At 40.4% G+C, this 13,449-nt stretch overlaps 1 protein-coding gene across 1 annotated transcript; it reads left to right on the plus strand.

Annotated features, from left to right (window-relative positions):
• Window positions 1–343: 343 nt before the first annotated feature.
• Window positions 344–6,488, plus strand: LOC139691033 (uncharacterized). The gene is made up of 4 exons (XM_071588754.1): window positions 344–934; window positions 1,123–1,897; window positions 2,873–3,921; window positions 6,279–6,488. Exons 1-4 carry the CDS (start codon window positions 344–346, stop codon window positions 6,486–6,488), a joined length of 2,625 nt encoding a protein of 874 aa, XP_071444855.1.
• Window positions 6,489–13,449: the final 6,961 nt, after the last annotated feature.

Genomic DNA, 13,449 nt, shown 5'->3' on the forward strand with positions numbered 1-13,449 from the left:
TTGTGGCGGCGCAAGGAGAGCAGACGGAACGCACGGTGGAACTTATTTGTTCCAAGTTCCGGAAAGTACCACCAGGGGGACACGGCGTCGCTACGACAGAGAAAGGTGGACGTCGGTCGGGAGAGTCAGTCTGCCGCGAATGAAGAAGCAAGCTGTACGATCGCCCTCTGTAAATCCGTTTTCGATAATAAACCCGTTGAGTTTAACGCTCGAGTGTAATTTTTCCTAACGTCCACTAGCGTAGAAGGATACCCCTTCATTGGTGACCCCGACGTGATCACGCGTGAGCTAAGGATTGCATTTTTTTTTTCGTTCTGTGACTTGAAGCGCCACGTGGTGCAAAATGCCGCCTCCAAGCAACGGGTCGGAGGAGTCAATCGTGAACAGAGTGACGATGCGAGTTCCGCCTTTTTGGCCAGAAAAGCCGGCTCTATGGTTTTCGCAGCTGGAAGTTCAGTTCTCGCTAGCGGGAATAACGAGTGAGGCGACGAAGTATTCCCACGTGGTCGCCCAGTTAGACAATCGCCACGCGCTGGAAGTGGAGGACATATTTGTGAATCCCCCCAGGGCAGACCCATACCAGAAGATCAAGGAGGAATTAATCCAACGACTTTCCGTCTCACAGGCGCAGAAAATACGGCAACTCCTTGAGCACGAGGAGTTGGGGGACCGGAAGCCATCGCAGTTCTTGCGCCATCTACGGACGTTGGCTGGCGTTGCCGTGCCAGACGACTTTCTGAAGACGCTGTGGATGAATCGCTTGCCATCCCACACACAGTCCATCCTGGCCTCACAAGACTCGCTGGAACTGGAAAGCCTGTCGAAACTAGCCGACAAGGTGCACGAGGTGCCGTGCCCCCCGCAAGTCGCCAGGGTCACGCCGCATTCCGAAGTGGAGGAACTTCGAAGGCAGATAGCGGCCCTTACACAACAGGTAGCCGCGTTGACTGCTTCTTGTCCAGATTTTCGCGGACGGAAACGTTCCAAAAGCCGACAGCGGCGTGCCCGCAGCCCTTCCGCGCCTCCAGATGCAAGGTGGTGCTGGTATCATGTTACTTTTGGTGCTCGCGCGACTAAGTGCCGTTCCCCGTGCGCCTATAAGTCGGAAAACCACGAGGGCAGGGCGTAATTGCGGCCGACGCCCGCTGCCCCCAGCCTCGCCGCCTGTATGTTGTGGACTCGGTGACGAAGACAGAATTCCTGGTCGACACCGGTTCCGATCTTTGCGTTTACCCGCGTAAGCTGGTGAAGGGACGACAGCCACTTTCTACCTACCAGCTATTTGCCGCGAACGGGACGGTGATAAAGACCTACGGGTGGTTAGACTTAGCCTTGAATTTAGGCCTAAAGCGGGACTTCCGTTGGCGCTTCGTCGTGGCGGATGTCGATAGGCCCATCATTGGCGTGGACTTTCTGTCCTTTTACAGCCTATTAGTGGACGTCCGCCGGCAGCGAATAACGGATGGGATAACGTCGTTGGGCACGGGCGGTCGCATTGTGCCGTGTTCGGTCCCGCAGGTGAAGACTGTAATCGAATCATCTCGATTCCATGAGATTCTGACCGAATTCTCAGAGATCACTCGCCCAGCTGGCACACCGAGGGTGCCCCGGCACACGACCATGCATCACATCAAGGTGACGTCCGGACCCCCCGTCGCCTGCAAGCCCCGGCGACTAGCACCAGATAAGCTCGCCATCGCCAAGAAGGAGTTCGACGAGATGCTACGCAGCGGTACGGTCCGACGGTCGGACAGTTGTTGGGCCTCGGCTCTGCATCTGGTGCCCAAGAAGGATGGCGAGTGGCGTCCCTGCGGGGATTATCGCGGTCTCAACGCGCGGACCATTCCCGACCGATACCCGGTGCCTCATATCGCCGATTTTGCGCACAATCTGGCCGGTAAGACTGTATTTTCGCGTATTGACCTCGTACGCGCGTACCATCAAATACCTGTGTGCCCCGACGACATTTAAAAAACGGCAATCATCACGCCATTCGGACTCTTTGAATTCCCGTGCATGCCGTTCGGCCTGAGAAATGCAGCCCAAACATTTCAAAGGTTCATCGATGAGGTGTTAAGGGGTTTGGACCACTCGTACGCCTATTTAGACGACATTTTAGTCGCCTCGATGGACGTTGAAGAGTACGAGCGCCATCTACGTGAGCTATTTGCGCGTTTGCGGGAGTACGGAGTGCTGGTAAATCCTGCCAAATGCGTGCTAGGTAGGACGGAAGTGTCCTTCTTAGGCTACTGTGTCAGTGCATCCGGGGTTAAGCCGACGACGGCGAAAATAGATGCGATTAAATGCTTTCCTGTCCCGGAAACTGTGAAAAAACTGCGCCAATTCTTGGGCATGATTAACTTTTATAGACGGCTCATTCCAAAGGCTGCGGCAATCCAACTGCCACTTAACGATGTCCTAAGGGGGGGAGTAAAAGGGAATGAACCTGTGCGGTGGAATAACGGCTTGGATCGTGCGTTCAATGAATGCAAAGACGCCCTCGCGCAAGCGACGTTTCTCGCGCACTCAGACGTCTCTCTGCCCTTAGGCCTTTTTACGGACGCGTCGGACGCCTCGTTGGGCGGAGTTTTGCAGCAGAATACTAGAAACGGCTGGCAGCCACTCGGTTTCTTTACCCGTAGACTCACTTCCACGCAGCAAAAGTACAGCCCGTACGACAGGGAACTGCTTGCCGTGTATGAATCTGTTAAATATTTTCGGCATATGCTCGAGGGTCGTGAATTTTCAATTTTTACTGACCATAAACCCCTGATTTATGCCTTCGCCCAAAAACCAGAAAAGTGTTCCCCGCGTCAGTTTCGGCATCTAAATTACATTGCCCAGTTCTCCAGCGACATCCGTCATCTTTCAGGCAGCGAAAACGTAGTCGCGGACGCCCTTTCAAGGGTAGAAGCTGTGAGTGGTGCCATCGATTACAGCGCCCTCGCACGTTCTCAGGCGGAAGACGACCAGCTCAAACAGCCCAACGATTCCCTCCGGTTGAAAATGATGCGCATTCCCGAGTGTGAATTTCAGTTATATTGTGACGTGTCGACACCATCAGTCCGCCCTTATGTAACTGAACCCTTCCGGAAGCCAGTCTTTGACTCGCTGCATTGCTTGTCACACCCAGGAATACGGGCTTCCACCAAGTTGGTCGCAGAACGGTTTGTGTGGCCCTCGATGCGCAAGGATTGCCGTGCATGGACACGCGCATGTATTCCCTGCCAGCGAGCGAAGATTCATCGCCACACAGTGTCCCCTGTGGAAGGATTTGCGCCGCCCACCCAGCGTTTTGAACATGTTCATATCGACATTGTAGGCCCCTTGCCAGTTTCCGCGGGATATCGGTATTGCCTGACGTGTGTCGATCGTTTTTCAAGATGGCCAGAGGCGTTCCCGGTTAGGGACGCAACAGCTGACACGGTCGCCAAGGAATTCTTTCGGAATTGGGTGGCTCGCTTCGGCACTCCACTCCGGATTACGACGGACCAAGGCCGACAGTTTGAATCACATCTGTTCCAGCAGTTGGCGGGGCTCACCGGTTCGAGGCACCTGAGAACCACGGCTTATCACCCCGCAGCAAATGGCATGGTGGAGAGGTTCCACCGCCAACTGAAGGCAGCCATAATGTGCCACCAGTCGGATGGTTGGCCGGACGTCCTGCCAGTAGTGCTGCTCGGTATACGAGCCGCCTGGAAAGCAGACATTGGGGCGTCGCCGGCGGAGATGGTTTATGGTCAACCCCTCCGTCTACCAGGAGAGTTTTTCGTCCCTAGCGAGCGGCCGGCGGACGACGACCTTAATTTCGCCACGCAGCTACGGCAACATTTCTCCACCATACGACCAGTTCCTGCGTCACGCCACGGCAAGAAGTCTGTCTTCTTGCATCAAGACCTGTCGTCCTCATCCCACGTTTTCGTGAGAAACGACGCGACAAAGGTTAATCTTCAGCCACCGTACGAGGGTCCCTTCCCGGTCATCCGAAGAGAGCCAAAATTTTTCGTGGTCAACGTCCGAGGTAGTGAGAAAACAATTTCAATCGACCGCATAAAACCTGCCTACACTCTTGAGGAGAACGACGGGACGAGCAGCGCAGCACCCGCATCTCTTCGGGACAAAACACACCCAAGAACCACCACTGCTGCACCTACCGAAGAGCCGAGAGAGACCCCCGTTGAGTTTAACGCTCGAGTGTAATTTTTCCTAACGTCCACTAGCGTAGAAGGATACCCCTTCAAACTCTTTGAGCCAGCGTGACACTCTCTAAATCCAGTGAATGGGAACATTCAAATCATATCTCTGTCCTATAATATCGTTTTCATCACTTCATGAATGCCAGATAATATTCCTAATTTAATTTCAGATTTATCCAAATATATCGACCAGGATTTCATTCCGGGGACTACTATCAGTACTCGCACTCGACCGGATATTGAGGGATCTGGGTTCGAGTCCCAGTCAAGGCGAATGATTTTTACACTCTGAAATTGTTGCATTACTATCAGTATGTAAAATTTAGGTTTTCTAGACTACCACGTTGCATTATTCTATTAGGGATATTAATGAAAAACGTATATCAAATGTTTGGAGCAGTTACTTGGGCAAGGAAAGATCCAGGCAGATTTGTTCTTATCTCGTGTCATGTACTTAAAATTCGTTCTAAGTGAAGATAATTATTCATAGTCCAGTTAAATATGCTATTTAGAACTGATGTCACGTAATTACTACCTGATAAAAAATTGACTTATAACAATCGTTACATAATATCAAATCTTTTAGAATTTTTTTGCATCCTAATTACTAGCCAAATAACATGACATTAATGAAGGATATCAGTTTGATACGGCAGCTAGTGTATTGGCTTCCCATGCTGAAGGCCTGGGTTCGAATCGCAGTGGTGGCATAACTTATCTATCATATCCTGATCCCTACTTAGGTGTCATATGCTATAATAGAGTAGTCCAACCATTATATGGATCAATACATTGTGTGACCCCTTGGCATCTTTCCCTTATAGTAGACTAATGCTGACAATGGTGTCCTCTCCCCACCCCCAATTCCAGATTGATATCCTAGGGTTGCGGCAGTCTGTGTTTATGGCTATGGTTTTCTTATCCTAGGGTATTTATTCAAGCACAAATGAGAAGATTCATGAACACTCCAATATTGGTCATGCAGATGAACCTACTCTTTGATCTGAATGTTTTGAGTTTCTTCAATTGATCAATGAGGCTTAAAATGAAATATTTCAGACACATCTATCAGGGCTGAGATGTATCACATCCAATGTGTCTATCTGTTCAAGTTATGCAGCTTCTTTTTCGGCAGAACTCAGTCAGTCCAAATGTATGTACTCAGTGATAGCTTGTGCGATGATTTTTATGATTCCACTATCCTTTCATTACTATGTACAAAGTATTTTCACATTATTACGCCATCTTCAGGTACCTGTGAATACTTCTAAACAAATGTGCCTCTTGCTACAGGAATACAAATATACATTTGGACGCAATGTAAATCTGGGAGAAGTACAGTACTTCATTGTACTTGTTTAAGTATTTGGTAGTCATCTTGGAAAAGATTTTGTGGAAATAATTTCAATGAACAAATCATAGACTGTGAGTAAATGAAAATTTAATGAATTTTCATAATGTTGTATTGCATAGAATTGAAAATGCTGTTCCAGACAAACAAGGTAATCAGCGTTTAGGTTTTTCTAAAATTAAAAAGTTTTAATGGTAAATTACTCTAATTTAGGATTTGAAGAATTTAGAGAGAAAATATTCAAAACTCTCTAATCATACCCATTCTATGAATTAGCATTCGAAAATCTTACTTTTCTAACTTAATTTAGTCTTATTTTTATCTTGGCCAAATTCATTTGACCAACTGCCATCCAGTTCTGAGTCCATGCACAGAAAAAGTCAAAGTAATAATAGTTCAACCATACAGACACACAAATGGAGAGATTTTTTAACTGAATTTCCTAGTTCTATAACTTATTGTTGATCTTTTTATTTGTTGCCTTGATCCACAAACTCTTCATGTGGTTGAATGATACTCTTTTTAATCAGAAACTCCCCTGTGCTGCCACCCCTCCCATTGTTGTACTTTTCTAAATTTTTACTTCCTATCTAGAAATAAAATTGATGGACCTCAACTCTTACCCCAAGCCTAGAATGAACTCTACTTTGGAAGGAACTGTTTTTTGATGCTTCCAACATCTGCTATTCATCATCAGCATAACTTTGGTGCCACCATTTGTGCACTCTCAGCTGCAAGAAGCTATGCTCAGATGTGTTCTTGACCACACAAGATCTGCCGAGACAGAAGAGGGGAAAGGGAAGAGAGCAAGGTTCACACTGCAAGCAGTGACGCAAGCTATTTCAAATCTTTGTATATTCTGTAAAAATTTGCAGATACTTGAATTCAAGGTGTTTGCAGTGCTTCTACGAGTAGTAGTGAGCATTATTTGTAGTTACTGACATATCTCAAGCCAAAGATGACTATTTGTTCTTCAATTAATTGTAAGCATTTCATTTTGTTATTCAAATTTTGATTAAGTTTTCTTTTTTTCTTTCTGAAATGAGTCTTTCAATGGAAGTAAAAACTTTTCCAAATCAACCTCGTATTTCCCTTTGACTGGTTGGATGCAAGTCATTTCATATGCACTGTGAAATAAAGTTTTCTTTGAACCTTGGCATAAATTTAAATTGGAACATAGTTGCCTTTCTGTCTTTGTTGTTTTAATTTATTTTAAAAAGCACAACAAACCTTATGTTGATAGAGGGATGTGGTTAGGATGCTTTCTCTCCAAAGAGTTCAAGGATGGTTGGGATATTTGTTCTAAGGAATAAAGGAGCTGCTTAGGGTGAATTATTTTTAGAAAAAGGTTAAAATAATCAGTGTGTATATTAGTCAATGGCCTTCATGGGCCCATAGTGATAATGAGAAGAATGGTGTCTCTGGTTTTCCTTAGTTTTGGTGTTTGAATTTTCACTTCCATGAGTTGGTGGGCATCCTCTGTTGGAACTCTTTGCTTATTTGTATGATTTCTGTGGCTTCTATAATGAGTTCAAGTTAGAATCAGCTCTCAATGGCCATTAATTTTGTCTTTCCAAATTAAATGTTGAGCAAAGGCCACTCCGCACCGATTATGCAATCACCAACAAAGAGAATTGCTTATTTTTTCATTATATCTATTGTGCTATTGTGTGTATGAATGGAAAATGTAAGACTTGCCGCATTAACCTTCCAAATGACTCCTCGCATGTTTTCCATTATAAAATACTTCGGATTAATAGCAAAACTTATTTCAGACCAGATAGACCATAACTTTGGAAAACCCAGGTAGACTAATTCATCATTTCCCAGTCATTGCCTAACCCTCCATTACTGCAATTTACACCTGAAACGCTTGTCACCTATTTTCTTACCTCTCTCTGTATCACCCCAGCCTTCCCTCTCTACATCCTTCTTTCAAATCTTTGCTTTTTTCCCTGTACTTACCTATTTTTCATTGTCTTGTTTTGCTTGGTCATATTGTCCAAGAAAGTCAGTTCACCTACGGCATAGTCTCACTGTAATCTATAATGAACAAGATGTTTTGTCTTTCAAGTGTTGTTCCCCTCTTCTCCCATGATTCTTACTACTTTCTAGTTAGTGGGCTAACAATATGCACCTGGGAAATTCATTACAACCTAAATTCTTTATGCCTATGCAACTAAGCAAATGAATTTTTTCAAGGTTTTTAATATAAATCCTATTCATAGGTAAACAATTCAGGAATGACATACAAAGTGACGTATGGATAGTATTTTGTAAAGTAAACTTTCTGGTACAATTGAAAGCATACATAAGTTTTTCCAAGTCTTGGTGTAAGACAGAAGATTATTCTTTCAACTTTTTGTGTAGACAAAATATTATGAACATTTTTAAATTTATTTAATTTTAATTATGGTGAAAGCCAGAGAAACTTAATTGGAGATGTGATAATATTACCCATAGGTTTTGCCAAACCCAACAAGTCTTCAGAAACAGTTTTGTTTTGCTGCATTGTTTAAGAAGAGACTTATTTAGTTGGCAATTCTGTATCATAAAATTTTGAAATTAATTAAAGTTTTGAATATATTCTTGCATTAATGATTCTTAAGTATAATTAAAATGTTAACTATTATGGCTGCAGTAATGAGCATGTGAAAGTTGCAGCCAGTGCAGTGGATAGAATTCCATAAATTAACTGCACTATTGAAAGTGTTGAGATCAAGTTTTTAAGGAATTTTTTGAAAAAGCTATTACTAACTAATAATGAAGTGTTTAGGATCAAACTTAACTCTTCCATTCTTAGCAACTGGCCGATTTTATTGAATTAAAATATTACATCAATTACTGAATATGAACCAGGTAGGATCTACTGCAACCAATTAGGGTTGCTGTCCTATTCTTAATTTGAGCATTATCTAATATTTAACAGGCTAAAATTAAAATATTTCCCCACTAATATTTAAATATATTATGAAGTTCCAGCACAATCTATAAGAATGTGCTAGAAGTAATCGGAAGGGTGCGTCACATTGCATAATAACCATGCCCCAAGTGCGAACGAATCCCATTTAGCCAAATACGAAATGCACAATGCATTTTGTATGGCCATGTAAAAATTGAGTTTTGTAATTAAAGTAGTGGGAAAAGGATGTATTAGGATGTGCTGGAATTTGAAAAGGTTTAAACTAGTGAAGGCCTACGCCATCTGTTGGCTCTTTCATGCTGACAATTAATTGAAATAATGCCCATTTCACGGTTTCTTTGGCTTTTAAACAATCAATTCGATAAGTTTATTCCGATTAGATTATTGCCGGAAATACATTCCTTTTAAGTTTCTTCAATTCTAATTCATAACGAATTGAATAACCCGCATGCCAAATGCGAGTATGGCAGAGGGTATAGATATATTGACTGCCATTAATAATATATTCATTGCATGTACTTAAGGTAACTATTCAAATCAACATTTTCATGAAGTGTCAATGTCAGGAAAAATATTTTATTTTTTAGATGAATGCTTATATTTCTCTTTTTACTTCTTAAGCCACATATTAAGGAAAAATTAGTCATTTAAAGTTACAAACAGAAAGATGTAAAAATTAGACAACATTCATTAGGGCTTATTTCATCTTTATTACTCATAAATACATTTGTTGTATTATAAAGTGCATCAGTATTCCAAATATCCTTTTTTAACGAAAACATTTTACTTAAATACCCTCATAGCCACTATCCACAAAGTTAGCAGTGGAGGAGATGCAGTCTATTCTGAGGTGTCTTAAGGCTGACACCCACATGAATTGCACTGCTTTAGATGCTGACATTACTGTCCAATGTGGCACCAGCAAGGAAAGATACACCTTCGGTGAGAAAGCTTGCTGATCAACCTTGGTTTCCATGGATGCTCCTCTTCTCACCTGGCATAAGCATTCAATGGAAGACCTGAGGGAAAACAATTGAAATATGATTGAGCATTTTAAGTTAATGTGTTTTTTAAAACTACTTTTATGATGTTTTAAGCAAAAATGCATGCACTTTGTGCAAAATTTTGAGCACTGTGCGCTCACAATTGCTAAAGAAATATTTATTAGTTTAAGATTGAGAGATTGGTTCCCATTTGAAAATAAAAACCTTCACTTGAAATCTAGACACGTAACCACATTGAAATATTAGAAATATTAAGCATGAATTCAAATGGAAATGAATTTCATAAAATGGCATTTTAGCAAAGGAGATGCAATTCATTAATGACAATTTATTGGAAATTATTTGATTAAAAATTTCTGCTACTTCATCCTATTTCAACATTTTATTAATTTATCTAAAACTAATGGGTAGAACACCGTTATATGAATATATCTGTGATAAACAATGGTCAAGAGTGGCTTGCTGAAATGAATAACTTCAAATCATCACTCTTAAATATCATGTAAGAAATTTGAATCTAAAATACATTAATATGTTTGTACATGTTGATCAAATGAATTTTTTTAAAAGCATGAAGATTTCAGAATAAATTTAAATAGTATCATATGAATGTGGAAATTGTAGGATTCATTTAAAATAACAATGGAATCTTTCCTTTCAAGAAAAGGGAGATGAGATACAATGGAACATGGAACAACATTTTACTGTATCAAATATATTTATTTAATGAAAAATCACCTGGGTTAATCATTAAGTTCACAACTAATTAATGAAGTAATAGTTTTTTCAAAATGCAGATTGCAATGCAAGAATAAGGACAGAATGAAAGTAGAAGAGTGTGCTGGATGATTCCAAGGAAAACAGTGAGGGTAAACAAGGAAATGTCTCGCTAGTTATCAATCATAACATCATCTTAGTCTAATATCCTTTAGCAGAGGAAAGTAGCACATAATCAAACAATTTGTGTTCTTATATCATCACTTAAAACAGTTGCTAATGCCAGTTGATGAGCATATATCAGAAGCTTATAAAATTATATGGAGATGGGAAAAAATCCAATGGAAATGGAACTAAAACAATAAGTTAGCAGCATGGAAGAGAAGGGGGGAGAAGTTTTTTGGGAAATTAATTTGCAGAAAGTGAGAATTATTTCAGGGTATATTGACTGGAAATAAAAATTCAATGTTTGTGATAGAAGGGAGAATGCTTGGTATGTGAGCTAGAAGGAAGTAAGTTGGTTTTATGTTTTAAAGGTGCATGAGCAGCTAAGATCATTTTGCACCACTGTCGATTTATTTAAGAAAATAATGCTCAGAAGTAAATTTAAAGGCATTTTAGATTAAAGGGTAGAATGTAGGGAAAGAGTTGATGCTTTGGATCAAATTTAAAGTAGGTGTTAAAGTTGTGTGGTGGGAAACCTGACACCTAGTAGACATCACAGCTTTGACAGAAGTGACCTAATGGATATAAAGGAGGAAATCTACTGGTAAACATCAAGACCAAGAAGTCTATCACCAAAGATCATTAATAGGAGAAATTTTTGGAGAACAGAGAAATAACACGTACAGTAGATTAAGGAATGAATGCCCAAATAATATTTTTATCGTCCACAGACCATACATACCATGAACATATTGGAGTCTTCAAACAAAGAAATTTACAAAATACATTTTGGCACCTTGAACATGCTCACGAAAAGTGTACATATTAAATTATGTAATAAAAACAAGGCATTACAATTGCCTTTTGGCAAGGTTTCCACGGCATTGAATTGCTTGTCTTAGCATTTCTGGGACCTCAATCTGAATGGGTTGCCTTTGGAGACAATAGTTTTGCTGGCCATCCTCCCTTCATCTTCAGGTCGTAGGTATTTTTCGAAGCTTTACTACGCTCTGATTGGATGGTTCTTTTCCACTCACTGTTTAATGGATATCCATAGTCAATAAAGAGATATAGAACATACCATAGTCAATGTTGATATTTCTTGGTAATGGAGAAGATACCTTCAAAAAATACCACGATTAAATGCAAGGACCTGAGACGTTTTGCAAAACTAGTACATGAGTGTGCCACGACTTTGATAGTTTCACCTAACATGACAGCGTTAAAAATTTACTTAGTTGAGTAACCTTTAGAGATTTAATGTATTCTTCTGTTGACATTTTGCCAAAATGTCATTTTATAAGAAGGAACAAGGCAAAAATTGATGATAATTTATCCATCTCACAAAAATAATTATTCGATGCAAAAAAAGATGGAAGAATGAAAAGAGCAACTTTAATAAGTCACTTTCACATTATTTAGAGTAATATAATTTTTCATTAACTTTCATAATGATTTTTTTAATCTCGTAGAGAAATTGATCAAGTTCTTGACATAACACTTACTGTGGATAAAAATACTTTGGTTAAATTAAGGTGAGGAATTAAATCTAATTCTGGTTTTTCTTGAAATTATTTTAATTTGGTTTAACTTAACTCATTTAAAAATATATGACACACAAACTAAGCAGGTGGTGTGGTAGTCCAATGGGTAGCGTGCTGGTTTACTGCCATGGGGGCTTGTATTATATTCAGTGATGCCTCTTGAGACCATCCTCTGCCCTTCATCCGTGCTGTGGGATTTTTCAGGTACCAGAACTATCTGGGAGACCACCAAGTGGTACAAGAAAAGGAACTGGCCCTCATTATGCTGTTGATTAGTGAGTGTCACAAAATTCAGGTTATCACTAGGTGAGGTCTATCAAAGCCAACCTACGAGTTTATTCATTTTGTTGTATAACATAAGTGAAAACAACATCCCAGTCAGCATAACATTAGTATGGCTATGTTTTCACCAAAATCCATGATACTTAAGTCAAATTTGAAAATCAAACTAACCAAATCATTAAACAAGAGTAACCACATTGATCAGCACAAAGATTGGTTTTTACAAATATGAGAGTGCAGCTGACGTCACAAAGGCCTAAGGCATATGAGATTAAAAGGTTTGACAGAATACCTTCCGACTGGTTGCAAAGGTGCTTGACAAATTAGGGCATCATGCCAAAACTAAGGAATGGAGATGAGGAAGTTAATTTCCTTGGGCTGCCTGTGGTTTGCATGTAAAGCACCATAAAAATAATAGATTAATGGTGAAGCTAGGAATTTAACAATGTCACCAGGAATCAGGCCAGGCCCTTCAGAGTATACCTGACTTATCTAATCCCTTGGCTACCACACCTTCCAGACGAAAGAATTGCATACTAAATTTTCATCATGAGATTATGTTAAAGTAATGACGAAATTTGAAAAATGACTTTTTTCAAATAATAATAAATTGAATAATCCTGCGTCATTGCGATGACAACAAATTGGGCTTCTTTGGTTACTTTTGCATTGTTTTTTCCAAAGATGCTTTCAACATGGGCTACTCTAACTAAAAAAAAGCTAATTTGAATCTGCAGTTGCACCTTAGGTGTCATAAAACTGATAAATTTCCTAGTCATAATAATACAAAATAATCTACATTTACTCACTTGATTTGGGAAACACTACCTATTTAAGAAGTGGTCTCTCAAAATCTTTTGACACCACCAAAAATTGGTGCTATATTTTAAAAGTAAGCTTTCATTGCGGAATGATTTTTTGAATGGGTAAAATATGTCCCAGCAAAAGGTTAAACATTCTTTTAACTAATATCAATAAATAATAAAAATAACTTGTAAATAGTATTTAAGTTCAAGAGTAAATAAAAGTTTAAAGTTGGCATTGGAAAGACGCTAAAATACAGCCACTTCACTTCTCAACCTTGCCAAAAAAGAATACCTGACACCACATACTACAATAAATCCTTCCATTCCACATTCATTCTACCTCCCTCCAGTCACTGAACATCTCTAGTATATTCCTACAGTCGCATGTCTTGACTAACATCCTCCTATTTAATACACTCAATGTCAGACTAGATTACATCGAACCTAACCTTATTTTTGAA

Source organism: Hetaerina americana, unplaced genomic scaffold (assembly GCF_022747635.1).
Source record: "Hetaerina americana unplaced genomic scaffold, ioHetAmer1.1.p SCAF_3, whole genome shotgun sequence".
Classification (NCBI taxonomy): domain Eukaryota; kingdom Metazoa; phylum Arthropoda; class Insecta; order Odonata; family Calopterygidae; genus Hetaerina; species Hetaerina americana.